Here is a 27,609-nt window from a genome sequence, read left to right as displayed (position 1 = left end):
CTCTTCAGTGAGTGCATCTGCTGCAGAAACAATAATATGCTCCTCTGTGAATTTGGTGAAGTTCTAAGGGCTTCCTTTTGATGCTCAGTGTGCTATTTTCTAAATACATACAGTGTTAGACTATTTGTTATAGTTTTTGATTTAATGGACAACATGACATTAAACTGAAAGAAACACGTTACAAGGGAGACCTGATGTTATCAAACAATGCTTGCAGTCAATACATAGAAGGAATGCTTTGATTCCCTTATTTAAATGTTTAATACCCATTTAACGGTACTCAACAATGAATTATCCAACTAATGATCAATACATTGCCTTTTTGACATGTACAAACTTTGGCTAATTCAACCTTTATTAATCATCTTGTCAGCACAAGACGGATAAAAATGTCTGTAATGATTTTCCGCAAGGTTATTAAAAAGGAAAATTCGGTTTAAAACAAAACAGCTTTTCCAGACCGCGTATTAGGTGACTGTATAATAATTGTACATTCCATGTGTCTCTAGTGCCATGCTGTCAATGCTAAAAATCAGTTGACTCCGTGCATCCTCCTGGCAGAAGGCCTTCTGCCAGAACAAGAAGAGGTACTTCTACAGAACGCATCAGGCCCACTGTGGTGTATGTGGGACCACAGCAACATCAGCAGGGAGACGATCAGAGCTCTGGGCTGTGAGCAACACAGGGCAAAAACACTCTCATGCAACACAGTGCGCAGCAATACCCCCCCATCAGCAAGCTCAGCTCCAGACACACCAGTGTTTGATCTTGTGACAGGTTAGACTGCAGACATGTTGACTGAAGTCTTCAGATATTTTGGAGCCTACACTTATTATACAATGTACTAATACTTTCAGAGCAGAGTGCTGACATTCATGTTTGTTTCGGATGAATTTCCCCTTTACACAGTTAAATTACAGAATAATTCTATTGGTAATGGTTTACATCACTTATCGCATAAACTATGCTAACAACATTAATCATGCCATTTTCTAAATAACTGGAATTAGAGAATGAGTGTTTTACATTGTAATCTTTATAATTGCACTTTCTACCAGAGGGGTTTTGTATTAAAAACAGTTGCCGTAGTCTCAGCACACATGCAGCGGTGAACAACGGTAAAAGTTAAATCGATATCTTTATGCACATGAGGAAAAATAGAACCACATATGGCATTTTATAAATACCTGAACCCCCCCCCCCCCAGAAAAAATACTGGAATGCCACAAACTTCGCGCAGGAGTTGCAGGTGGCACATAAGCTGTTGAGATGGTAGGAGAGATACGTTTTGGATGCGACAATGTCAGACGCACTGCGCACGGGGCAGGCTGATCACCGCTCCAGCGGCTCTGGAGCCCGAAGCGAGGGCATCAGAAGAAGGAGGTGTCCGAGGAGAAGGCCCCGGCCAGCCGGAAGTCCTCCCTGGTCAGCACGCAGAACAGGCGCTGCGGCAGGGCCCGGGAGTAGGGCGCCGGGCGGGGGGCCAGCGCCCGCAGGACGAGCTCGCGGCCCGCCGGCGGGGGGAAGTCCGGACAGGGCTTCCTGTCGCCCGGCCGCTCCAGGTCCTCCTCCGCCGGCGCCAGCAGGGAAGCCTTGGAGACAGAGGCACGCGGTCAGCGCCCCGCTCGGCACTCTGAAGCAGACCCCGCGCGGGGAAGCCAACAGCAATGAACGGGGGGGAAAAAAAACTCCCTCTTTTAATAAAGGCGAATGGAAGCATGGAGATGGCAGGACTGGAGCACGCAGGCACGGCGCTGTGTCTAAGGCTACTGAATTACAAACGGCATAGCAACCACCTCTCGGTTTCAGCAGTGCTGTCACTGAAATGCACCCCGTTTTTTTTTTTAAAGTGTCATCATGAAGAGACGCTCAACAGAGAAGACTAATAACGTCTCATCTCAGAGGGCCACAGAAGGCTTCATCCCCTCCTCGGTGGGCTGATGGTTACTCATATGGAAGATGGTTAGATGGCATAAACACAGAGGCACCCGTATGCAGACTACCACAGGCAAATAAAGGCCACTGGCTTCTAGGGATTCTTATCAAGCTGACACCCATAACGTTTCCCCCAAAACTCTACGCTAAAAATAAATTTACCAAGCCCAAAGGCGAAGAAGTGACCGATACTGAAAAGTGTGGGTAAGAAGAAGTGACTGATACTGAAAAGAAACCCACTACTAGGAGACGAGGAAAGCAATCTGGGTCAAAGCAAAACACAAAGTCCCCAGTGCCAGCCTCACTCCAACAGCCGGTCAGGTCTGAGCTGCCGTTTTTAAAAAGTGGCCTTGTTCAGCCAGGCCATGCTCCTCCACTGCGCACATGAGGCACACTGGGATGGGAGGTGGGGTGGAGAAGGGCTGGTTGTTACCTCATCAGTAGATTCAGCCAGCTTGAAAGGGGTGAGAGAGAAGCAGCATTAAGAGAAACAGAGGATGGAAGAGAACCAACAGAAAAGTCAGAGGTGACCAGAAAGGGTTAGAAATACTAAGAAAATGATTTACCATTACACAAAACATGACTTCATGTGTTCATTTGTGGGGAAAATACATACAAACAAGTAAAAGATACCAACCTTTAACCTTTTAAAGTTTTTCAGAGAAATTTGTTAAAGCCTTCTTTAAAGAACAGTTTTATAGGATCTGTTTGACCTTTTTCTAGCCAACTACACACTCTTCAGTTAAAGGTGAGCACAGCGGTTCAACCAGTTTGATTTTTTCAAATCATCTCGTTACTGAGAACAATTTTTTTTTATTTCACCACTACTGACATTTTAGATGTCTCTTTGCATGTGACAGCTGTTCTGAATCTCTACTTACTCCAAAGCCGCTGCCAAAAACGAAGCTGGATTGAAATGATGTATTTTTATTTCAGAGTTTAGAACGTTTCTAAGAGTTTGGGGAGCTCTGACATTACAAATGAAGTCTCAAAACTACAGTTCGTGAAAGTGATTAATGATGCAGTTCCCCGGATGTCTACAGCGGTCCTGCCCTGTGATCACCTTTAAAGACTGGCGAGAACGTCGATGACACAATCGGCCGAGCAGCTCTCCGCACTGAAACACTGAAGCCCCTCGCCACTAACCACCTTGAGAGCCGGAACCTGTCGCCTCAACAGGAAGAAGACATGCCCGAGTCTAGGAGAAGGCTGTCCTTACCCTCTGAGCGCTCACAAACAGTTTGTGAATGATGCTGCCGGCCGGCCCTCTCCCTGCTCCAATCACAGGCACCTCCGGCTCCTCCAGCAGACAGCCCACAAACCTGGCGAGAGACAGGAGGGGTCACTGCTTGATCACACCCCTCGCATGACTGACAAGCCCTTCGGCTCTGGGACATCAAGCCCTGTGACTGCGGGAGGCTGGCTGGTCCCCACAGCCGCACACAAACACAGGAGTGACAGCATTATTAGCTGGAGTGACATTTAGAATAAACTCCCCTTCCTGGCTTCCACTGGGATAAGCTTCCACTTATTGCCCTAAAGCAATATTGAGGCTTGATATTATGAAGCTGAAACTAGGAAAGACTTTGTACCTTAAAAGTGCTTAGAAGCAAACGTTTTAAATGGGGTTAAATCCACTGTATCATTAAATCTACTGTATTAAACTTGAGTTAAGGCTGAATGTTACACATCTTATTAATGATTTAGTACAAAAAAGAGAAAACGTATTTCTCTTTTATGCGCTCAATCAGCTATACACAAGCAAAGTATTGGACATTAATAACAGATTAGCTGGTGTCATGTTTTTAATCAGCAGGCAAACACCATATAAATGAGATCTCAATTGCTCAGGAAGGAATAGCATGATCATACATGATTAACAATTAACCAAGCCACATTTCATTACTAATGGATTATTGATGAGTAATTTGTCACACACAGTTTAATAATAAACTGCGTACAACTTTTCTACTAAAGACACCTGCTATGTGTTATATATCAAAGGTATTCAGGTAAAAAACAGTTCAGAGGAGCCTTCAGCAGCAACACAAACCCGTTTATAGCTCTAATTCTTTTGCTGTATCTAATTATCCTGATCATGTCATTTAGCAGACAATGTACTTTAATGCAATCCTAACAGATTCAGAAGTGTGTGTTTTAATTATGCTTTTTATATTTCTCCTGGAATCCGTTGCTGCTGTTGGAACGTATGATAATGATGTTTCAGCATGAATAAAAACTGAAAAAGGAAGGGTGCCGCATCCAAATCGACAAGATTCTGCTGTAACAGAAACAGCTGATGCATGAAGTAAAAGGGTTAAATCTTTCCACTTTCACAGCTGAAGGGCTCTTATAATAAGACAATTGTGTCTTATTCTTGTCTGAACTAAGAGAACCTTTAAATAATGAACATCTTACAGGAAAACTTCCTGACATGCCCCCTGTGTTCCTGTCAGATTCTACCAGCTCCCAAGTCAGCAGACTCTCTCTCCACACCTGTGACTGCTGCCTCTGCAGCCTTTCAGCAGTGGCGTCTACACTTGGTTTTACAGAAAGGGGGGAAATCTTTTAATAACGCGAGGGCTGATCGCGGCAGCGCACAACTCCTTCCCCGTGCGGACCAAACGAAGAAACAGCATCAAAGAAAATCTGCAGCACTGTTTGGCAAACATGTTCTTATCTGGTAAGAACACCAGTCTCATTACCAATAAAGGTAAAAGGTCTGCGTAAATACAGGATGATGCAACTGGTTCAGAGTAAGGGATACGGCAATTATACCAGCACACCAATTAATTCAGACTGCTGCACACATCACTTACTTTCAGGGGGAAAGAGTTGGCAGGCAATCTCAGCTTCCGTGAAAGCGCCGGTACGATACTCATATTTCAGTGCCAGCGTGATGGAAAGGCACACACGGACTCGCCGAAAAGTTTACAGTTGTTCTGGGAACGCACTTCTCAAAATTTAATTTCGGTCGTGAACAATAACTATGGGAGATGCCGTGCCACTCGCTGACGCAGCTCAGTTAACGCGCGACAGCGAGGCGTCCAACAGGAAAGACCATTCTGAGGAAATGCTCTTTCTTTTTCTCGCACCTGGTTGGGAAACTCACATGAAGTGTAACGTATCCCGGCGGCACGTTTCTTGTCTAGCCGGGTATGTCCCCCCCCCCCCCTTCAGTTTTTTTAATTAAAACACTGCAATATGCATCGCGTATCTCTGGAAGAAGTATACGAGGAATGTAACAGCTTCTGTTTTTCCCCACACGTGGGACTGGGGTTAACAATAAAAGAAGTGTTAAAAGATGAATTGATAAATAAAGAACAGTAACGATCTGGGACTCCACTGAAAGCACGAAGCTGTGTTTTATGACTCTTTCTGGAATGCCCGCACTTCAAAACGCAGAATGAAATTAAAAGGCCGACGGGCGAGTATCACCACCCCCGCATGACCACGATCTTCTCACCTTTCCAGCTCCTCCCGGTCATCCACCTTCTCACACTTGCCAATCCCAAACTTCGCTTTCAGGGACCGGGCCCTGGCAATGATGGCCTCCCCCAGCATGATCTGGTTAATGAGGTCCTGCCAGAAACACAAAGATAAGGAGGCTTCAGCTCCCTGCTTTCTGCCCAGGTCCACCTCACCACAGAACAAGCCCCCCGGGCATTTTCACCTACCTCCAATTTCTTGTAGTCTGGGTTCGGGTGATGCAAGAGCTTACTGCCAAGAGATATGATCTGCTGGATGGTCTTTCTAACAGATGGGATATCTTCTACCGCCTCTGTCAAATACATTCAAGGTATTTTGTACGGTTTAGTCCATCAGAAGTAACTCAAATCAGCTCTTATCTTCAAGAAGGGGGAAAAAAGGGACTGACCTTCCTCTTTCTCTTTCAGAATTGCAGCATGGATAATGCAGGGCAGCAGGTGTCTAGTAAGGTCAGCCGGCTTCTGCTGGGCTAGGTAATGCAGAACCTGAGGAATGATAAAGAGCAGCTGGTCTGATACTTTCATCATGTTAAATATGTGTGGTCGGGTAATTGCATTATTGAATTGTGCATTAGAAACGGTTTGCTTCATATCTATAAGAGAGACTGAACTAACGCTGACTTGATTCTTCTTTTTAAAAACACAGCGAAACACGTAGAGAGGGCAAGGAAATAAAATCACTGATGGCTCTGGCTTCTCCCTTTATCAGTTTGGCAAAATGCTGACGTTCTCAAAGGTTTTTACCAGCTTGCTACAAAATCTGAACCTACTGAGCTCCCGTCGGCTTGGCAGCTGTCTTTTTCCCCAGTGTGATAAAGCTGTGGGAAAAGATGCGCAGCGCCGACATCTCAAGACAAGCCCAGTCACGGCATCGCACTGAGCAGGGCACCACCCCCTCGCAGACCGGCGGCACCATCCAGCCAGCCAACACTCTTCCAGATGCACCACTGCATTCACGGCCGGAAGTAACTAGGAAGAGTCTTCCCTCGGGCTTCAAACACGAAACAAACTGATTTTGTGACTTGCTCCGCGTATGGTAGCGGCTGGGAGGTTGCATTACAGTTCTGAGACAGGGTTTCTAGCAGATGAAATAGACTGAAGTTTACTTTTACAAAAACATAAACAGAACCTGCACTGGAGTAGAAACATGCTTGAATACCAAACAGTATAAAATAAGTAGGATAAATATTGTGAAGTCCCTAATTAAAGAACTTGTCATACCAAGTCAGTTTAAATGGGTCTTTGAGCCTGAAACTTTACAGGGTTGCCAGTTTTCAGCAATTATTGGTCTCATTCCTAACTTGACTTTTAAGCCACAAATGTTTCTTACTAAAGTCTGACGAGCATGATTTACATTATTCAAAACTTAAATTATTTTTGCTACATTAATATGTATTGTGCCACTGAGTTTTCCCAACATGTTATAGCAAGCAATTACAGTAGTACTCATTTATGACAAAGACAAGCTCAGTTTATTTCCTCCTGTATGGACACTATTAGCAAAGACAGCAGACATGTGAAAGGGCTCAATTACCTCTGTACTGCAGCAGAGAACAAGCTCACATTTTCATGCACATGTTCCTCACAACCAGCTGCTTTTTTGCCATTGTAAGGCATGACAGAATCTCAACAATAGCATTTGCAGGCCTTTAAAAATGACCCGTCCTCTGTCATAAATAGCCTCCTTCTGTTTGTAGCTGTGATTCAAGAAAGTTCTTTCTGTCCCCTTACAGGCGAGCTAACATTTTCTAATAATTATCCCTAAATTAGCAACCGAATTTATAGCTGACACCTAACATCACACGTTTTTTTCCTAAAGGACGAAGGAGGAGTGTCACAGTGCATAATGACTTTCAAAATCGTCAGGCTTTTCCACCAGGAAGTCTTTTTTTCGCGCACTGCCCTGCATGCTTCACTGAAAGGATTCGGGGCAAGGACAAGGACACTCCTCGCCGCACCTATGGGGAAGCAGGCAGCCCAGTGTGATGGCCTACTTTCACTCCTGCTCGTGACTGGTTAAGGGAATGCCTGGAAAGACCTAGCGGGCCCGGCTGAATCTTGAGAAATGAAGGATCGGATTAGTAGCACATCAACCATAAGACCTGTTACACACCCACTGTGGGCGACGCTGCAGTCCACACCTGCGATGAGAGATTTCACTCTTTCATTGTACCAACCCAACATGGTGTCCACATGGCCTGAAAAAAAAACCCACTGGGTGCTGGCAGTGGTGCCGGCAAGCTCAGATGCCACAAGCGTCCCCGTGCGGTCATTCGAAACCCTGTGTGCGACCGGGTAATGAGGTCAGGGGTCAAGCGAGCAAGCGGCGGACCATGTCTTGGAACCCGTTTGCTTCCAGAGAAGAGTTCAGAAGCACCGTGAGCTCTACAACCCCGGTCAGAGATTCATACAAGAACATCTCGCAACAGATATGCACTGGAACACCGTTTCATCTGCCATCAGTGCACAGAACAAGTGGTGTATTTAATAAATCCTGTAATATAACCGAGCTAGAACGTAGTTTCCGCTTTCCTCTGTTGTGTAGTTACTGAACACGCCGTTTGGTTATACTGCTTCGGCAGCATCCGCCCCAAATTGTTGGCAACAAGAAAAGAAACGAGGGGCTCGTGTTACTGGGCAGAAGGCAGCGGAACAGAAAAAGCTCTGGAGACGGAGCTCGTGTGCACAGCCATCTGCGTAGACTTGGCTTCAGGACTGAAGCGCTCCTTCTTGGGGTGTTAACGAAGTTCTGCCGCGCGGAGTGGAAAAACCGGCACTGGAGCTGGCATTTCCTTTCTCACGAGCTCTGCGCTCGGTCCTGCCAGACTACCTTCTCGGCTTCCTTGGTGTCATCAAACAGCCTCCTCTGGCGGCGCACCGGGGTTGGCTTGGCTGTCTCCCAGGCCTCCACCCACATGTTCCCTGGGATCCTCATCCTGGCACTCAGCTGTCCCTGGAGAACCGTCTCTCCCCTCTCGTCAACCACCTCCTCCTCAACATAGTCCCGAGGGGAATACCACCTGACAAAATCTTCCAGGGAGCAGCCCGGGTTCGCTGCCTAACGGGAGACAAAAAAGAGCAGCTTACTGCCATTTTTAATTCCACTTTGGACTTGACTTGCAAATTCCGAATTACAGTGACATTCACTAGAATTTTCAATATATATTTTATATGTTCTACTTGTAAGACAAGCAATACAATCATCCAGGAAACTGCAAATTATGTTGGGGTATATATCAGTCCATGCTGAAATTTCCAAAATCGTTAAAAAAGACAAGGGTAATGAAACAGGGAAAAGTAGTTTTTTCAAAGAAAAGGAGCAAAAGCTCACTATTGCTTCTTCAATCCGACCTTTAATAAAAAAAAAATCTCCTCTACCCAGAGACAGAAAAATAGCTGAATAAAAAAAAAGTGATATTTTAATTTAAAAAAATAAAAATATTGGACATCTTATTTGGCGCTGCAGGTTATTTTTCTAGCGGCACGATGTTGGAGCTGCTGGGCTGTATATATCCAGAGCCAATTTCTGCTCCTTCAAATGTTTTGCACGCTGGAGAGGAACAAGCGACTGACCTCCTGCTGTCAACTGCAGCGAAGCGAGTCTGCTTTCTACACCCGAGTTTATGGAAGTAGTACTGGGGGAAGGGGATCTGTCATGTTCTTAAGTCTCACAATTTATCATATTAAGACTCCTCTATCAGCCCCATGGGAGCTGATAATTAAAAACCAAATGCCAGATTAGGCTTCGGTAAGCACAATTATGTGCCTCTAGCTAAATTTAGAGATGGTATTAAGCTAGGGGGTTATTTACTGTATACCTGAATGCAGAATATCCAGTAAGACTGGCAGTTATTGAAATGCCACAAAGTGTAATTGTGTATCTCTACAGACTAGTCTTTCAAAAAAAGTGAGGCGTTTCATAACAGTAGAACTATACGGCTCAACAGAAAAATACTTAATAGACCCTCGCGCAAACGACAAGCACCATTACTATTCATATAGCTCAGCTGGGATCATCAAAGTGAAATATAAAAGCTTGTTCAGTGCAGAACTAACGGCGGGCTCATTTACATCCTGTCTCACATCTGAAGTGCACTACAGTACGTTTTACAGCACACCTTGTTATGTGGGTAATGATCATTATACAATGAATTACCATGGAAGGATGAAGAAAAAAAGTCAAGATGCTTATGATAATTCAAAAGATTCACAATCTGCTCTGAAGGATTCTTTCTTCTATGAAATATGTTTTTTCTTTGTCTCTCCACGTGGAACAATTACTTCCATCATCCCAGCACAAATTATAAGCAGACTGATGTACTGTTTTTCTTTTTAAAAATGAAAGATTCAGGTAGTGGACAAAAACTGGACACAACTGGGTAAGGGAGAGAAGACAAGTATATCAAAAGCAAGGGCTTTTGCAGTTTGTCTCTTGTATTAATTAATACATGCTTAGGGTCATGTATAAAAGTGCTGGACAGGCCTGGTAAGCTTGTAATATGGGCTAACATTGCTGCAAGAGAAGACCTCAGTGAGCCTGATTGCTGGGATGCTTTTTGCAGGAGCTTCAGTGACCAAAACATCTCAGCATGCTGATGTTTCTCAAGCAGCTGTGTCTAAGGTGATGTCAGCATGGACCTCAGAGGAAAACACACCAGCAAAGAACAACAGTCTGTAGATATACGTACTCCAGGACAGTGAAAACTGTGCATTAATTTGAACTGCACAGCAAAACCGGCAAGCAAGCGCACATCAAATGATTGCAAGTTTCAACCCGGGGTGCAAACAGTTAAATTAATCAGAACCAGTCTACTGAGACGTCCACAGAGAGGGGCACCTTAGTCGCGTTCCGGTGCTCAAACCTCATTCATGCCAGGCAGTGCTGCGAGTCCAGTGGTGCAAAGAGCACAGACAAGGGGCCGCCGAGCAGTGGAGAAGTGTGATTTTTATTACATGAATCATCCTTCATCACATTACTGACAAGTGAACTAGAGCTCATGTAGCACCAACCTGAAGAGCTCTGCAGCCCTAACACTGGATCAACATTATGGTCCAACACTCTGTTAAGAGGCTTTACATTGGTGTCCATTTTTTTGTCCACTACCTGTAGGTTTCTCATTATTGAAGGAGATTTCAAGTTAGAACAGCTTCCATGATTCGTTTTTGCCAGCTGACAGAGAGACGGGGATAAATAGTAGACATTTGAGACTGAGTAGCTGAGATGTTCAGTAAAGAAAGCCTCCAATGAAATTAATTTTCATACTGATTATGTTCTTTGCTAAAACAAACCCCATTAATAACATCTTACACTGCAGACTGACAACACTCAATGTTAAATATAAGCGTGCAGTCAAAAACTCTGTTAGCACTTCAATCATATCTATAAAAAGAAAACCACATTAAACAGTGCGCTCTTGAAAACCTTTACTACCAACTCAACCTTAATGAGTTCTGAATTTAGAACACATTGGGCCTCGTTCAAACACCCAGCTTTCACAATCTCTCATGGAAGAAAGCCTGCGCTCCGTAATAAGCGTGCAAACCTGTATTTTGCACACCTGTCTCCAGATGTTCTTTGTCATTTCCATATGTACATGTTGTTGAGCACGAGCCAGGGGAAACAAGCAGTGACGGACAGAGCTTCAGACGCATCGAAAGGCAGAGCAGCGATGGGCTGGTGTTCGTGAGCGCGATGACTAGCGTCCTCTTACCTTGAAGGACTCCATGTCGGAGAGCAGGCAGGCGCTCTGCATTCGAGCCCGCAGATGTGCTCCCTCGGCTGATGTCCCTAATTTGGCCAACACCTCTGACTGCTCTTCTAGCAAATCCTCTGTCATCGGCGCCGGCTCCTGCGGAGAGGAAAAGGTCAGACCTTGTAATTAAGCTGCTGCAGTGGGATTTGACGACTTCTATTTTTTTTCCCCAGGAAGAAGATGTCAAACAGAATGAAAAGGGCTGACACTTAAAACTGGGCCCTTCGATCTCCAAGTTCATCATTTTTAATGAAATCCAGAAGAAACACCACCTGCCCGCCATATATGAGACTGGCTCTACTCGCAAAGCTGACAGCTCCTGAGCTTTATTGCTCTGCACAAGAACTGCCACAACACTTCAGCCACGCTCCGGGCCCTAATGAACACACTGCTGCTTTTGCTCAAACACGCAGCCTGCTGGTCTGCAAAGCACGGCTGTCTCTGTACAGCCTCACGGGACACGGAAATCGTGCAAAAAAGGGTTCAAAGACCCAGCCATCCATTAACAGAAAGCCGAACTTTCCCGAAAAAGGTTGTAGCAACCTGAAACTACAAAACGCCATCCTGGACAAGGTGCCAGCCCTCTACAGGACACACACACCCCCATGACCTGGAGACGCTGAATAACCGAGCCGGCAAGTCACTGGAAGGTGGGAGAAAAACCCCAGAGGGTTTCCCAAACACGTGGAGATCATGCAAGTGAAGCAGCGCCAAGTCAGATTCGAACCCGGGACCCCAGTGATGTGAGGCACAAGCACTGCTACCTCAGCTAAGATACTCAATAAGAAATAACTGGAATCCCCTGCAGGACCCTTAGGGTTTCACAAAGCGCTCAGCTACATGAGCCGGTAAAGCAGAAAAATTCAATTCTGAGCTGAGAAAGTTCTAGACTGTGATTCACATTTCACGGCAAAGCATTTCCTGAACAGCTGTGGATCCAGTTTTGCACCTTCACATCCTCAAGGTTTAGTGGTGCAAAGATTTTGACATAAAAGTTCAGAATCACTTACAGTAAGTATGTTGTAAATTCAAATGTAACATGACAACGAAGAATACCACTTTTGATTTGGAATATACTGTATAAAATGAAATTTGCAAACCTAAGTAAGTTATAATTTTAATTAAAAAAACGTAACCCAGAAGAAGCATTAACAATGCTCTTGAGAATATAAATAGGACAGGTCTTTACAGTGAGTATCATGCTACCAGTAGACTAATTAATGTGAGAGACTAAATCTAGGGCTATCCAGTTCATAATTGATGAACACTGAATACTTTGAATTTATAACAACTCACTTGCATAAGTTCGATATAAAACCAATTAATTATAATAAAGGTAATTCTACTAACATACGCCACCAAGCCAAAATCAAGCCACCGCAGATTTTTAAAACAATTTTCAGAGCATCATATTTATATAGATCTTAAATTTAACACAGATCTTTATTCAGTAGAACAGCTGGTACGCAAGTTCTCACTGGAGGTGAAGAGGCTTTGCAATACTCAGAACAGCAGGGAGCAGAAATTCCTGCTTTTCAGCGGGAACGTAACCTCACCTCGCTCCTTTACAGCCCATCCCTGCAGTCTCTCGCCCGCCGTGTGTCCACCGACACATCATATCGATCGGCATGTCTCAGCCGTCGCCGGTGCCCCACTCGCCCAGACCCCCGCGCGCCCCCGCTCCTCTCACCTGCGTGACTGGGATATACAGCGGCTCCTGTGTGTGCAGCAGGGTCAGCTTGCCGTGAGGGTGCAGCCGGCCCTCGGGCCGGGCCCGGGGGGCCTCCTCGGCGCCCTGGGAGCCGTCCCGCAGCTCGTCCGCGTCGCTCACGCACTCGAAGAACTCCTCCTCGCTGTCGCTCCACGAGTCCCAGGACTTCCCCTGGGCCGGCTCCGGCGCCGAGCCCTCCTGGCCCGGCCTGCCGTTCTCGCAGCCCGACGCCTTCCTCTCCCTGGCGCCGTCCGGCGGGCCGGCTCTCCGCCCCTCGTCCCGGGCCTTCTTCCGCTCGATGCAGCAGTTCAGCATCTGGCGAACGGGCACAGCGGGCGCTGACACCGAGCCCCCAGCAGCGAGCCGCGCACACTGCTCGCGTTCCACACGATCAGCGCGACATCAACTCTGACCGCGCCCTACCACGAGCAACACAACCGCCTGCACAGAAATTAAGACCCGAATCAAAGGATTCGCCGGCCCTTCACACTGTAATTACCGTCTAAAGAGGAAGCAGTAATGCATCTGTGGAAACTTGTGCGAAACCTTTTCCAATAAACAGGACTACACGATAAACATGAGCATCTGGACTAATGTATAGAATAGTCACCTGAAGCTTCTGGTGCAGTAGGCAGCATCTCAGGTCAGGAGGTCCACTGCCTAAACTAAGAAAAAAGGATATTTCTGCGTTAAGAAGCGGTTACCAGTTAATGTGAAAGGAGACGGATCTGGATTAATGATTCCTGTGTGACAGGCCCAGCAGCTGGATTACAGTAACAGGGGAAAAGATTACACAATAAATCACAAGCAGTGCAACAGCTGCAGCGAGTTTTATCAAGCTCATTCATCATTCTTAATTGCCAGAAGAGAGATACAGGACTTGATTGAACCAGAATTGTCTGATTTTCCAGCAACATTTTGTCCGTTGTTTGCGTGAAGCAAACATCTTGGGAGTGGGTCCTGAAGATGTTTTGATATTAATTTATTGTACTTGCATGATTATTTTCCTTGTACCTACACATAACAGAAACTGTATATATGTATATAGTTTAAGTCACACTGGATAAGGGCGTCCAGCTCCTTATGTAAATAAAACCTGAAACCATCATGGAAAAACAGATTTCTTGCTCTCCGGACATTCACTTTCCTCAATGACGGTTTGAATCACAACCTCACCTCACATGTAGAGGTGCCGAGAACTAATCTAGTTGTGAGAGATCATGATGGATGTTATGAGGAAAGTCTAACTTTGGAAAGATAAATCTCATTTGTCAATATAAATAATGTCTGTCTTTCTAGAGAAGACAATGTAAAGGTTTCTAATAACATAACCTTGCTTTAATATAGCACTTTCCATCCCAAAACGCTTCATACATCCGAGTGGAATCTATTCAGCCACCGCTGAAGTGCAGGCCCACCTGGGTGACACACGGTAGCCCCACTGCACAGCAGGTGAAGGAGGAGGTGAGAAATTACTTCACCAGGTCAATTAAGGGAGCTCAGATAGTATAAACCTGGAGAGGAGTTGAACCCGAGTAGCGGGGCTAACAGCTCTTTTTGAAAAGTGTCATGCAATCTTCAAATCCTCAGAAGCATTACACCACCTACAGCAGAGTACGCAACATGCCACAGGAACTGCTAGTCCAGAGGAAAGAGCGCCCCCTATAGGTCTACCTGTCTCCCATCGCAGTACCGAACCCGCGAGGGCGGAGTGGTGGCTCTGTGGCTAAGGATCTGCGCCTGTGACTGGAAGGTTGCCGGTTCAAATCCCGCGGCCGGCAGAGGAATCCTACTCCGTTGGGCCCCTGAGCAAGGCCCTTCACCCCAACTGCTCCAGGGGCGCCGTACAATGGCTGACCCTGCGCTCTGACCCCAAGCTTCTCTCCCTGTCTGTGTGTCTGTGTCTCCATGGAGAAAAGCTGGGGTATGCGAAAAGACGCATTCCTAATGCAAGAAATTGTATAGGGCTAATAAAGAAACATTATTATTATTATTAGATCGGACGAGCTCAAGCTACAGGGCGGCAATGCTGTCGCCCAGGAAGGGTTGTAATAAATCGGGCTTCACCTTTAGTGCCCAGAGGGTGCTTACCCAGGTATGAGGTAGTTATTCTCCCATCTGTAACGCATTTCCAGCACAAACTCCTGCCACAGGTGAGCCACAGCCTTCACTCCTCCATGGTAGAAGTTCACCATGCCAAGACACAGCGCCAATCTGTACGTCAGGGTGTCAGCAGGGGAAGATTTAAACTGGTTGTACAGGTTCTAGTAAAACAAAAAGGAATCATGAATCATGCAGTACAGGCAATGAAATGTCCAATTTTGTGTTCTTTTTATATTCCACCTGAGCATCTGATTTTTACTTTCAGATGTAAGCCATGTTAAAATGAAAAACACTTCACAACTGACTGAACTGATTCTTTCTTTAACACATTAAATCTTTTATTGATTGGATATTAAGATACATATTTCTCTCTTTGCCACATCAAAAACAGTAACCAAAGTGTTGTGAACCTACATAATCCTCCGCATCCTTCTCAGGCTTGCTGTTTGCATTAGGTGTGACAGGCTTTGCATCGTTTGCGTCAGATGATTTCTCAGCAGCGTCGGGGAAGAGGTACTGCATTAAAAGTGAAGAAGGATACATTCTCACTGTGCTTCTGTGGTATCGCTCTCTTTAACATTATATTCAACAAAACGACTTCTGTTTATATAATGCTTACAAAGCAGAAAGGCTTGATAGTTCTGCTTCAGATAAAAGCACACTAACCAATAAGATCGAATTGAGGACGTCAGTGCTCAGAGGTGACTCCTCCACCCGGCGATGCCTCCGGATCCTTTTCCTTGCACTGTGCACCATGTTGGACACCGAGAGCTTATGAATGGGGACAGTGCTGGGCTCCGTCAGCTTCGACAACGCATGAGTGATGTCGCTGTTCTCTGCAACGACAAGTCAGCGCTGGCTTTGCCTGGTACAGTAAGCCTTCTCTGAGAGAAACAGCAGGTGGGAGTCTGCGCATCACCAAAACCAGCTGCTCAGCTGCAGGTGTGCGAGCTTATCCAAAATGAACCATATGTTAGAAACGATTTCAGATCAACCACTTCAGGGTTCACTTGCAGGTCTTTACTTTTACATAGTTTCAGCCGAGAGAAAGGCTCACCAATATCTTTTATAACTCGGGGACATCAGAGCAGTCAGTCAACACAAAGGCAGCACTTCATAAAAGCAGGTAGCAGGTCCACATCACCTTACTTGAAAACACTGTCAGCATAAATAACGATGGTCTTGGCAAAGTGGCACGTACCCATCCATTTTCTAACTGCTTCTCCCAGTTCAGGGTTCTGGGGGAGCTGGAGCAGGGTACACACTGGACAGGACACCAGTTCACCGCAGGGCACACACAGACACACTCTCACACCAGGGCAAATTGCCCCAGATGCCAATTAAACCACCAGCAGCGCCCATAAGAAACCTCCTCAAAAACAGGGAGAACATACAAACTCCACACAGAGAGCAGCCCATGTTCAGAACTGAACCCAGGGCCCCAGTGCTGCGAGGCAGCAATGCTAACTACTCTACCAGCGTGCTGCCCGTGGCATGTATGTGGGGTGGAAAATTATAGTCAAGTGTTACAGCAGCCTGACGACGTCAGGAGAGCCTCACTGCAGAGCGGACAGTAAAGCACGCAGTGGCTGCAACCTGAGGAGCTCGATGAGCTCAAACCACTCTGACAAAAAGTGAAAACGATTCACTCCCTAATTCACTATTCTAAGAGAGGAGCTTGTGGAAAAACAGATACAGTATTCTCTTTTAAAAAATCAGAACACCCATTTTCCCTGAAAGTGCCAAGATCCATCACAGCTGACGATCTTCACCCGATTTGAAAATTGTTCCAAGAAAAGAGAATTCATTCAAGGCTCAATTATCCTTTGATTGCTGCAGGGATATATAAGAAAGCACAACGTTCCTGAAATTAAAATATATTCAATATTTCAGTTAGTGCATAAGAACACATAGAGACTGCAAATCAGAAGAGGCCAGTTAGACATCTAGTGCATTTGGCTGCCAGTAGCTAACTGCTCCAAGGATCTATTCTAGCCTCTTGATCGAGGGATCTGTTGGAGGTATCAGGATGTCAGATTCAACAGTGTTGTACTCCTGACTCCCTTTGTGTACAATAACGTCAACAAAAGTGTCAAAACAGAATAATATGTTGAAGGGGCAAATGTAAAACAAAAATAGACGGAGGGACTCGATGGCAAACGCCAGCGCTGAAAGCGACTTAAAGTCGGACATAAACACTAACAACAGGCTTAACCCAAATCATAATCCAATCTGGGGGCAAACCTGCAAGCCTGTGGATTTTGCAGTTGTGCAAGGACATGTGTTTTTCTATCCATCTTCTGAAAAAGATCATTCTTCTATTGTGCCTCGGTCCCGCGTCGTGATCATCAACCGAGAAGCAAACGTTCTCTAGTTTACACCGAAGTGTAAAATCTGATCATCCCCCTTTCTCCTGACAAAAGTCTTAATTATTTCAGTCAAATCGACTCCAAACCAACATTACAGTCAGAATGGCATCCTAATGTATATAAATTAAAATAACAAAATTATCATGTCAGGCACCTACTCATCAACCATGTGATAATGGAATAAAACAAACATTTGCCAATGATAAGTTAGTATAGTTACTGCCTGCAGTTGAGTGCATGGCTATTTTCAACGCTTGTAAAAGCAATTAACTTTAATCGGTTTTTTATGAGTCACCTACAGTGTATGTAAATAGGGGAAAGGAGGAATTCTGACTGCGTGGACTTCTGTCCTGTTAATGCAATTTCCACACCATGCCAGAACACACTGTTTATGTCCTGAAAAAAAGCACGAGGCAGTAACAGCCTTTACTGCCCTTGTACATCAGATGGTAGTTCTCATCAATAACCCCCAACGTTCCCACAAGTCGTTCCACATATGTCTATACGTCTATACAGAATCGACAAGGAGCTTGTACATGTGCTCTCAGCGGAGCGAAACATTACGTGAAACCCGACAGGTCAACATCAAGGAGAAGAGAAGCGTTCGGCTCGCTGGATTCAACAGCACCTCCCACCACACTTATAGCTCTGCCGTTGGTTTTTTTTTAAAAAAAAACCTAACTGAAGTCCATCTGTCGCAAAATGAAAAAATAAACATTCAAGGTGCCTAAAGTGAGTCTCAAGTTGGTATTTCTAATAAGAAAAACCTGGGTTTAAATTTACTGCAGATTAACCTCCTGGATTAATCAATTCCTGTCATTAATATATAATCAACAGCTTTAAGTCCTGCAACAGTTTTAATAAAGGTAATGTAAATATTCAAAAAAAGTATGGTCCCATGATTGCGAAACAGAATGGTTATTCTCGGAGTACCTTTGCCCTCGTCCTCGATGGGAGATCTCCCAAGGATTTCGTCAGTAGACTCTTTTCGGCAGCACAACTTGAAGAACTCGGTAAGGAAGTCTCCTGAAGGACAAAAACACCCACAAGGGCGACGAGATCAATCAATACGTACTCTCAGCATGTGCAAAATCATTAGAATGAATTAAAAAACACCCTTTGCTGCTTCATATTTAACATGACTTGAAACTTGAAACAGCACAAATGTACCGCCATGTTCAAGCGGTGATGTATTTTTCAACAAAAAGAATAACCTTTTTAAAATAAAATAAGCAGTACTAAAAGATACATTCTCAGAAACCTTTTGCCTTAAGCACCACCCACACTTTTCTCAGACTGTTCTGCCTAGTGCTGCCGTACATGTCAGATCAGCTGAGGTGAAAAGTCCCCAAGAGGCAGCACTTACTTATCTGATACTGTTTTACATCCACCAAACTAAAAATCAAGCTTCAGGATTGGAAGTTCATATTAAAAACAAAAAAAAATATTAATACAACAAAGTTAATCCTTTAAAACACATTTACAAATAATTTAACAACCTATTAAATATTAAATTTAAGTACAGTTATCAGTATTTATCTCACAAAAGGTCTCACCCAAAAGGCACTGAGGGTTGTCAGCTTTTCTCACTCTTACAGACCACTGAGGAGCCTGAAGTGGATCTAAATCACTAGACAAAACCACGTTATCGGGGAAAAAAGCAAGTATTAACACTAAAGTCAATTCAAAATCTGAGAATTAAATAGACTCCTTATGAACTGGCAAAGAAGATATTATAAATGATCCACATACAGTACGTGATTACAATACTAATTGAATTCCAAGTTTTTCAGAGAGTGGCAGCATACTGAATGGGAGACTGAACATCATTATTTTCCCACCCTTTGTTTAGTGAACGTTAAGCATCCACATCTGGGCTAGAGCAATCATGGTCTCTTACACTTTCTTTGACAATTCAAAGGTTGAAAACTTGCACGACTGGTAGGAATTAAAATTTTAAGCAAGAAGGAAGTGAAAAATACTCACGAATACACATCATTGTCAACCACGATGCCTTCAGACAGGTGAGGCCACGCAGTAGCAAGGTGAAGCTCACTAACAAAATATGCATAATCACCATCCATTCAAAATCTCTTTTGATTCTTCATAATTTCACTCATTTGTAAAATGCCCAAATATTCAATTACACAGAATAAAAATGCCTTTTCTGCTTGTAGTGGCTTAAAGAACAAAGCTTAAAGTGAATGGGCAGCCTCTCTCAACACGGAGTGAAGCTATGTACTCATTTCCTTATACTGGACATGAAGTGGAACCTCACAGCTTTAATGGCTGTCGGTTCAAGCCATGTGAACCACATCAGGAATGGCTCATCTACCTGATCGGATCCTCGCAAGCCCCAAATGGCAACTTCCCAAATTCCACACCTCCCACCTCTCCACCTAGCGGGGCGTCAAAGTCTACAAAAAGGACACATGACACAATTACCTGGCGCCTAAATTACCTACAGACCAGAAAAAAACAGCACGTTCAAGACCAATAAAATTACGGGAACCTCACTGTCCAAGGTAACTAACTGACATTGCTTCTAAAAACAAATTTGTTTCTTCCCCCCCCCCCTTTCAAAGGCTGGGACCTACCAGGCTTTTCCAATGTGAAGGTTTCTGGGCTTTGCGAACTCTGCTTTCTTTTCCATATTAATACCGAAATAGGAAACAGGAGATGAGGCCTGGCATTTCAGTGTCATTCCTTGCCATTAGGTGCTCACATTATAAACCACCTTTCATTTCTCATCATTAAACCGGTGTTGAAATAGACATTTTTTGGTTTTCTGGAAGAACACTGACTCACCCGGTCTTTCGCACAAAGCACAGCATTCCCACGGGTCACCTGCAAACAGTGTGCATTACGTGCGAAAGAAGAAAAGGGCTAGAAGTGACAACAGGAAGATGGACTACTATCAGGAAAGAGCAGATTCTGGGGTCTAGACAATGCATCTTCCAAGCTGCCACAGTGGGGAAAGAAAAGCCCCCCTTACAAGCCAATAAACACTGTACCAACCTGGAGGCTGCTGGGGCCAAGAATACTGCTGCCAGTCCTGCAGGATATACGTAAACCTGATTGCTATGCTGATGGGCGGCATGGGTGTTAATGGGCATCCCTTTCAAACAAACGAGAAAAAGCGAAAGAAGTGCAGGTTAGTGACCTGGATTTCTGCTGAAGTCCACATCAAGAATAGGAGAACGATCTTCCGCACAGAAAATAAGTTTATTTGGGCTGCTGACAGCCACATCCAGCTGTAATATGCAAACCACCCACTACACACGCCACGGTATCTGAACACTCACAATCGTGTGGTAAGAACCCTGCCAGAAGAAACACTTACAATCTTTGATTTGAAAACATCCAGCAACCCAGACAGGTGGTTGTACTGACTGGGCACTTTGCGGAGGTGGACCATCTCAAAGTCTGTGCGCACACCAGGACCTTGACATTCGCCCACATACATCCGCCTCCATTTCTGCTGGATCTGTACAAACACTGGCACCTGGCTGATGGAGACACAAAGGACAGGACAACGGCAAGGAACGTTATGTTCACCTTGTGAAGGATATTCAGCTGCGGCTCTCTTCTGGAACAGGTGCATTCAAATGCATTACCTACTTGAGCTGCTATAAATATCTGTCACCCTTCGCCCAAAATACAGCTGAACAACACCATCTAGTGGAAATAATGTCAAAATCAGGCAGCACAATAAGTTTCAATTGTATGAGCATTTCAAGCAGATTGAGGTAATAATAATTATAACAATTCTTTACACTTTTTTATTTCACTTTTCTGGACTCTTCACTCAAAGTACTTTACAGCTAATGGGGATCTCCTCCACCACCACCATTATCCACCTGGATGATGCACCAGTACGCTCACCGCACATCAGCTATCAGTGGGGAGCAGATCAGAGTGATGAAGCCAATTCAGAGATGGTGTTTATTAGGAGGCCATGATTAGTAAAGACCAGGGGGGAAATTTGGCCTGGATGCCAGGGTAACACCCCTACTCTTTTCGAGAAACGCCCTGGGATTTTTAATGACCACAGAGAGTCAGGACCTCGGTTTTATGCCTCATCCAAACGACGGCGCCTTTGGATCCTCTAGAATAGAGGTTTCTGGTCCAAGTTCTTAACCACAGGCTAACTGATTCAATTTTAACAGTTGGAATGTATTTCTAAATTTAACTTCAGTCCTTCAGACGTTAAACAGGATCTGAAATTGGTGTCATCCCTGTACCTGTCCTCATTCAGGTGTGCTTCCTGAAAAGTGACCAAGGACCTCTACAGAAGGAACAAATGCTTGCTGTGGGTGTGTTTGATAGTGTCATTCCTCCCATGTCTGTTCATCAACTCCTAAACTAGCCAGAGCTGTTTAAGACATAAATTATGGCCAGCAGGTTGTGGAAAGGCTGCACAACGTTCTGTGTGCTGATGTAGTTGGCAACATTACCCTCTGAGGCACTGAGCAAAGAAACATGTTAAATAGAAGTCTAAAAAAGCAAGCAATTAATCAATTACTTTTGGAGATTTAGGGCTCAGCTGGAATGAAAACCAGCAGACACTAGGCGTTTTTCCTGGACCACAGCTGGGAACCCTTGCACTAGAAACAACTCTTCATGCTCCACCAGCGGCACATGAATCTTACAGGATGGTAAACTGTAAAACTGGTAAATTTTAGAATGAAAAGGTAAGAGCAGGGATCTGGCAATGGAGCAAGTAGGGCTTAATTCTGTGGTGAAAAAAGTCTATTTCAGTTGCACACTGCTGCCACCTACCAGCCAGTGTTTCCCAGTGAAATAGCGATGGAACTGAGCAGCAGGCTGCACTTGGATTCACTGATGACTGCATCAGAGTTGGCTCCCGGGGAAATTACAACAAATTCTCGCAAACCATACCTGCACAGGAAAAGAAAGGAAGGCAATTTACTTAATTACATGGGAAAAAAGACAAACACACTGACACCCACTGGAAAACACTGCATCAGAATACTATAAAACAGTAGTTAATTTTTTTTCAGAAAATTCCTTTACTGTTTGTTTTAACACTTGTCAAAAGAACACAAAATAGGGGCTCCTAAGTGGCTCAAGGGCTAAAGACTGAGAATGCAAACAGAGCCCTACGGCCCTGCAGGCACTGGTTTAAGCCTGAGCAGTGAAATCGGGCGACTCAGAGTCCTAGTAAGATACTGTGCACCACTGCCTGTCCGAGCACTGCCAAGGGCAGGAGAGCTTCAATCAGTCACATTTCCCCCCAACTGCCTCATAATAACAACTTCTGTGAACTGCCAGCTGACTGGGAGGTTGCAGGAACGCCTGTGAGAGGCATCTTGCTTTCCCAATTAGAGCGAACGCTCCAGTAAGGCACGGCACAACTTGCAGTGTTTTATGATGATAGCCGCTGACATGAATGCAGGTGTTCATTCTTCCCTTACACCACAGGGGTTCTACCAGTATCACAGACCACCACAAAACAGAAAACACTCTGGACACATTTTTTTTCCCCATGAAATGGAAATTAAACATGAAATCGTTTTTTGTTCACGTACCATCTGACTAAACAGTGAGCGATGGGTGGGAAATCATTGTTCATGCACAGCAAATCTTGCATAGCCACTGGGAATGCATCTGTCAAGAAATCAAAGAACGTGGTCACTGAAGACACCCCGCCTTCCAGCTACTCAAACATGAAGCAGCTGTAATCATGCATTCAAAACACCAAAAGGTTTTTTTAAAACAATCTGAAATTTACAGATTCATGATTAATGGTAACCACAGCATCATAAAGCATATATCATCAATGATGTAAGTTCTTTGAACATCCAGGCTGTTTTCTCTGTATGCAGGAGGTCCATACCTTCTTCGGGTTCCTCTTTGCCCTCTCTGTCAGACGACTCCTGTTTTAGATAGTGATGGGTAATTGCGAATCTGAAATCCGCAAAGCAAATTTCTTGCTGTCTTTCTTCCCAGGTGCCACTTGTATATATTCCCTGGACAGAAAAGACAGAACATGGTTAAAAAACAATGTTTCAGTTGAGGCAATTTTCAAAGCAATTTCACAACCAAGGTGACTGTTCTTTGACTGAATACATTTTCCACCCGATTATCATATCCTAATTCATCTCTTTGCAAAATTGTTATTCTCTTAAAATGCTAAAATATCTACATATCTATTTAGTAAAATGCTAAAATGTCTTACTTCCCCTCTTTGAGGCACCCACACAAAAAAGAAAGATTCAGCTCTGAGGAATGTGTGTAATCAATGACCGACTATAGTCAAAGTGCCTTTTATATCGATTTGACAGCCCCCAACCTTCAACATGCTCAAATGGCAGCTGAAGTGCGGAAGATGAGAAAAGCACTAACTCCTCCAGACATACCACGCTCAGGCAAGCTAGAGCCCTTCGTGAAGGCCTTGCACAGTAAGGCTGTGGCTCACAAACCTCAAACTGCACTGGAATGGGAACTTTATTTCTGTAACTAACGCACATTTTACAAACTTCTTAAATGGGCAAAATCGTTTCTGACAATTTTGTTTTTAAAATAGAACTACTTTTTACAAGCATCACTATCAATAACATTACATTGAATCTAAAGTACAATACCTTAAACTTTTAAAACATTGCATCAAAAGTCTAATGTTCACAAGCTAGACTTCTAGAAAACAGCGCAAAGGGTATTTTGACAACTGTGTGCTCTTCCAATTGTAAAACGTAATCTTAAAAAATAATGCAGTATGTTACAAACAGATATTGTATAGCTAGACAGTGCAACAAACATCTGAGCTGCTACCTTCTCCAAAGGCTTCCCCACACTGCTGCCAATCAGCTTCCAGTCATTCAGCACCTCCTCCACCCGAGACACGAACCTAAAGACAAAGGTATACAACACAAATTCCAAAACACATACTGCCTTCTACTTCAGTACTTCATAGTAGTGATGAATTTTACACTCCAAGCCCACAATGAACACTTTCCAGTGCTATGCTGGACAAATATCAGGAAATCCCACATCATGCAGTAAGAAAAGGAGGTTCCTCCATCAAAGTTAGATATGTGTCAGAAACCCTCTGCATGTTCTTGTGCAAATGGCATGACAGCGGACAGTTAAAGAGGAGATTACATATGAAATTGAGACAAAAGACAAGTCAGAGTTACTTATCCCACAAGTAAACTGCAAAGCTAAATCAGCTTAAACAAATGTAAAAACATGAGAAGCCACAACACAGCAAATTTTCTAGTGTAATCCTTAAGGTGCTATAAAACATAAAATACACTCAAGCACGATTTTTAGAGATTGAGCACAGACATTGAGATTACAACTTTTAATTTACTAGAAATTCCGCTATAGGCTCAGTAAAGATCGACGCAATTTCCACGAACATTTGGAAGTGAAAGCAGCTTTAAAACCACACATTTCATCAGGGGGTTCTGGGGCTTGGATTTGTTCCTGCATTGTCAAGGCATCTCCTGAAGTTCTAGCTGTGAATGAGAAACACCTCGTGCAAAAATTATATGTGAAACTTTAAAAGATGAATTTAAGGACTAAAGGGAAATTAAACAGGGCTGCTTGGTGGTGCAGTGGTGCACTGCTGCCTCGCACGCTATCTGGGAAAACTGGCCCTGGTGTGAGTGTGTGGGTGTCCATGTCTGCCCCACAGTGGGCTGGTGTATCCGGCCCTGCAGCCGTTGCTTGCCTGGATAGGCTCTGGCTGTCCCTGCAACCCTAAACTGGAGAAAGTTTTTCGACGATGGATGGATGGATGGATGAAATTAAACAGCACTTCAGGCAATTTTCATGTAGGGAAAATTGTGCAGCACACACAGATAATGCCCAGCTCAACGGATAAGCTCAATAAAATAATGAAACATTCACAGAGCGCTGGTAAAGGTCAGCTCGCACCGTGGGAGGTTTTTAATCTGCGTTTCCACTTGACTTGTGGTCGGACATGTTCTATCTCTCCTGCCAAGATAAGGCTGTTTCCTCCACCTGCGTGTGGTCATTCACCAACACACAATCATCTGCTTATTTCCACAGGTAAATGAATTGTGCTGCAGCCTGTAAACAGCCAGGTCAGCTCTGGCTAAGAACACATGGCAGACATGTTCAATCCAGAAGCAAAAGCTACAGTCACAAGGAGACTAACAGGGCTAAAATCTCCTCGGTAATCGCTATTAATGTGCGGAAAACGCTTTCGATCTGGTACCTGGCCTCTGTCTGGCACGTAATGTTCTTAATTTTTTTTTAAATCAAACTCAAAGAGTATTTTTCAAGCACCGACCGTGCCCGCGAAGAGCAAAACAAAAAAATAAAATAAAGCAGCTTCCTCGATGAGAGCTCAATTCAAGGTCAGCGTCATTCTGCAGAAACAAGACCCGCCGGAGCCCCCGCTTTCGGGGACACCTCGCTAAGCAAGCCCTGCCCCTGCCCTCATCCCCTTCTGGCACTGGGCAGTGCTGGTCTGTGTAAACAAAGTTACAAACTTGTGTCTCAAGCGCATTCTTCTCCCCACCTCCACCGGCAGAGAGAGAGGGGGGGGGAACCGATTCGAAACCGATGACAGCACGTCTATGTACTGGCAGTGCATGCTCCTCGCCATCAGTGAACTAGGCAGGGTCACACGCCGGCTGCTGTTGCCGTGGCTGCCCTGTGAGCCCGCAGCTGTCCGGGCTGATGCGCTGCAGGCGTCACCACCACCCTACCTCTCCCACTCCGAGGCGGTAGTGAAGTCCGTGATCTCGAAAACCTCAGACTCGGGCTGTAACGACAGCAACGGGAAAGCGAACTGCGTTTAGAAATCACACATCCAAAACGCGCCCGGCTGTCAGCGCTCTGTTAAATTTAAAACTGTTATTTTTGTCTTCTGCTGGGTCTGAGTGCAGTTAGCGAGATACTCACGTCACTGTCCGCCGCCATCATGGACGTCACTTTGTTTTCCTGCAGCTGCATCATGGGAACTCCAGCGCCGTCCGCCAGCCCCGACTCTTAGGGAGCGTCAAGAAACTGCGAACCTTTTCATCGGGTTTTAACGGGCTCGGTACATGCCCACTGTGTTTTGGCAGGGATAAGACTCCCTGAATTTTAGATGTATGAAGGACGCAAAGCATAATTTCTGCGTTTTGGACTGTTTATTTTTTTATGTGAGCAAACGTCTCATTTTGGGGTGGCACACGATGTGTGGGTGTTGGCGCTGCTGCCTCACAGCTCTGTGGTCCTGAGTTCAATTTGTAGGCTGGCATTGCTTCTGCTGTTGGGAGTTTGCATCTCTCCGTGGATGTGTGTTCTCTTGTTCAACCCACAGTCCACAAACACGCTTCCACACAATTACAAGAATCCAATCTCTGAAAGGTCCCGGTTTGAGTAGCCTGCAATAGAGTAATTATTCCTTACAATAATTCCATTACTCCCATTGCCTGCCAGGCTAGACTTCACCATTGTTTTGGTTTATCTTCCTTATGGCTATATTTTCTCTAGTTCTAGTGATGTTTTACCCATTATCGCCACTAGATGGCAGTAAATAGAAAGCGTTGTAAAATTATACAGCACTGTTACCAAACACGGCTGCAGGCGTCCTCTGAAGTGAGTTGCATTGTCCAGTAGGCTGAGAACATGTATGTGTGTGGTATAAAGCCAGACAAGTTTTCACTTCAATGCACGAAGTCAAATGTCAAATTTCCTTGTGATCTCGACGTAAGGTAGCCAATGACAAAATGTCAACTAAACCTAAAAAGTGTTGAAGCTGATGAGCCTCACAACTCGGCTCCCCTTTGACCGCACTGCCGAAGAACTTTCGTCTAACAGCCCTTACAGTTAAATCATTTTTACTATGTCTTTATAGTAAAACATTTTCTGCCACCATTTTCAGGGTGATGTTTGATAAAGGTCTCAGGGGCTCAACTGAACTAAGGAAACACGAGACAATCGCTGTGATTGAAGCATATCCCCTATATATAACAGGTTCCCACTACACTCGTAATAAAGCCTACTTCCTCTTAGTCTTTGCTTTTTGTTATGTTTTTAAGTCGTTTCCACAATAAAAGTAACAGGGCTTAATGTATGCATATGCTTTCAAAATGAATTGAAAATAGTGAAAAATGCTCGTGCATTTTTTCCCTAAACACGTTAAAAACAGAGTACTGTAATGAGCTCATAGCAGGAGTCATTGTGTACTAGCAGCCACTAACTGCTCGACTCCTTGTCGGTATGCCAGGCTCGCTGGCGCCTTGGCAACAGTATGTAAACTCAGA

The 27,609-nt window shown here is 44.6% G+C and overlaps 1 protein-coding gene across 3 annotated transcripts; it reads right to left on the bottom strand.

The window, feature by feature from the left end:
• Window positions 1-123: 123 nt before the first annotated feature.
• rab3gap1 (RAB3 GTPase activating protein subunit 1) lies at window positions 124-26,367 on the bottom strand. 3 transcript variants are annotated; one of them, XM_088606241.1, is made up of 25 exons: window positions 26,261-26,367; window positions 26,065-26,120; window positions 24,155-24,230; window positions 23,220-23,352; window positions 22,912-22,990; window positions 22,142-22,261; window positions 20,703-20,868; window positions 20,378-20,477; window positions 19,695-19,776; window positions 19,346-19,414; window positions 18,916-18,989; window positions 18,293-18,385; window positions 15,657-15,826; window positions 15,405-15,506; window positions 14,979-15,151; window positions 13,498-13,552; window positions 12,867-13,202; window positions 11,135-11,272; window positions 8,254-8,481; window positions 5,813-5,909; window positions 5,613-5,716; window positions 5,402-5,517; window positions 3,155-3,257; window positions 2,369-2,389; window positions 124-1,592 (listed from the first exon to the last, which is right to left on the bottom strand). In XM_088606241.1, exons 1-25 carry the CDS (start codon window positions 26,312-26,314, stop codon window positions 1,371-1,373), a joined length of 2,967 nt encoding a protein of 988 aa, XP_088462367.1. In that variant the 5' UTR covers window positions 26,315-26,367; the 3' UTR covers window positions 124-1,370. The 3 variants fall into 3 exon arrangements, with proteins under 3 accessions (XP_088462367.1, XP_088462368.1, XP_088462369.1); XM_088606242.1 differs by lacking the exon at window positions 2,369-2,389 and having other exon boundaries at window positions 26,261-26,364; XM_088606243.1 differs by lacking the exons at window positions 26,065-26,120; window positions 26,261-26,367 and adding an exon at window positions 24,745-25,545.
• Between the last annotated feature and the right edge of the window lie 1,242 nt (window positions 26,368-27,609).

This window comes from Lepisosteus platostomus, chromosome 14 (assembly GCF_059453375.1).
Source record: "Lepisosteus platostomus isolate fLepPlt1 chromosome 14, fLepPlt1.hap1, whole genome shotgun sequence".
In the NCBI taxonomy this organism is placed as follows: domain Eukaryota; kingdom Metazoa; phylum Chordata; class Actinopteri; order Semionotiformes; family Lepisosteidae; genus Lepisosteus; species Lepisosteus platostomus.
This window is presented reverse-complemented; position numbering and strand designations above follow the sequence as displayed.

Coding starts and splice junctions, on each gene's coding strand:
- rab3gap1 (XM_088606241.1), bottom strand. CDS start 26,314: ATGATGCAGCTGCAGGAAAACAAAGTGACGTCCATGATGGCGGCGGAC. Junction 24,231..26,064: donor ACCGCCTCGGAGTGGGAGAG/GTAGGGTGGTGG, acceptor CTTTGTCTTTAG/GTTCGTGTCTCGGGTGGAGG. Junction 20,478..20,702: donor ATGTTTTCAAATCAAAGATT/GTAAGTGTTTCT, acceptor TTTGTTTGAAAG/GGATGCCCATTAACACCCAT.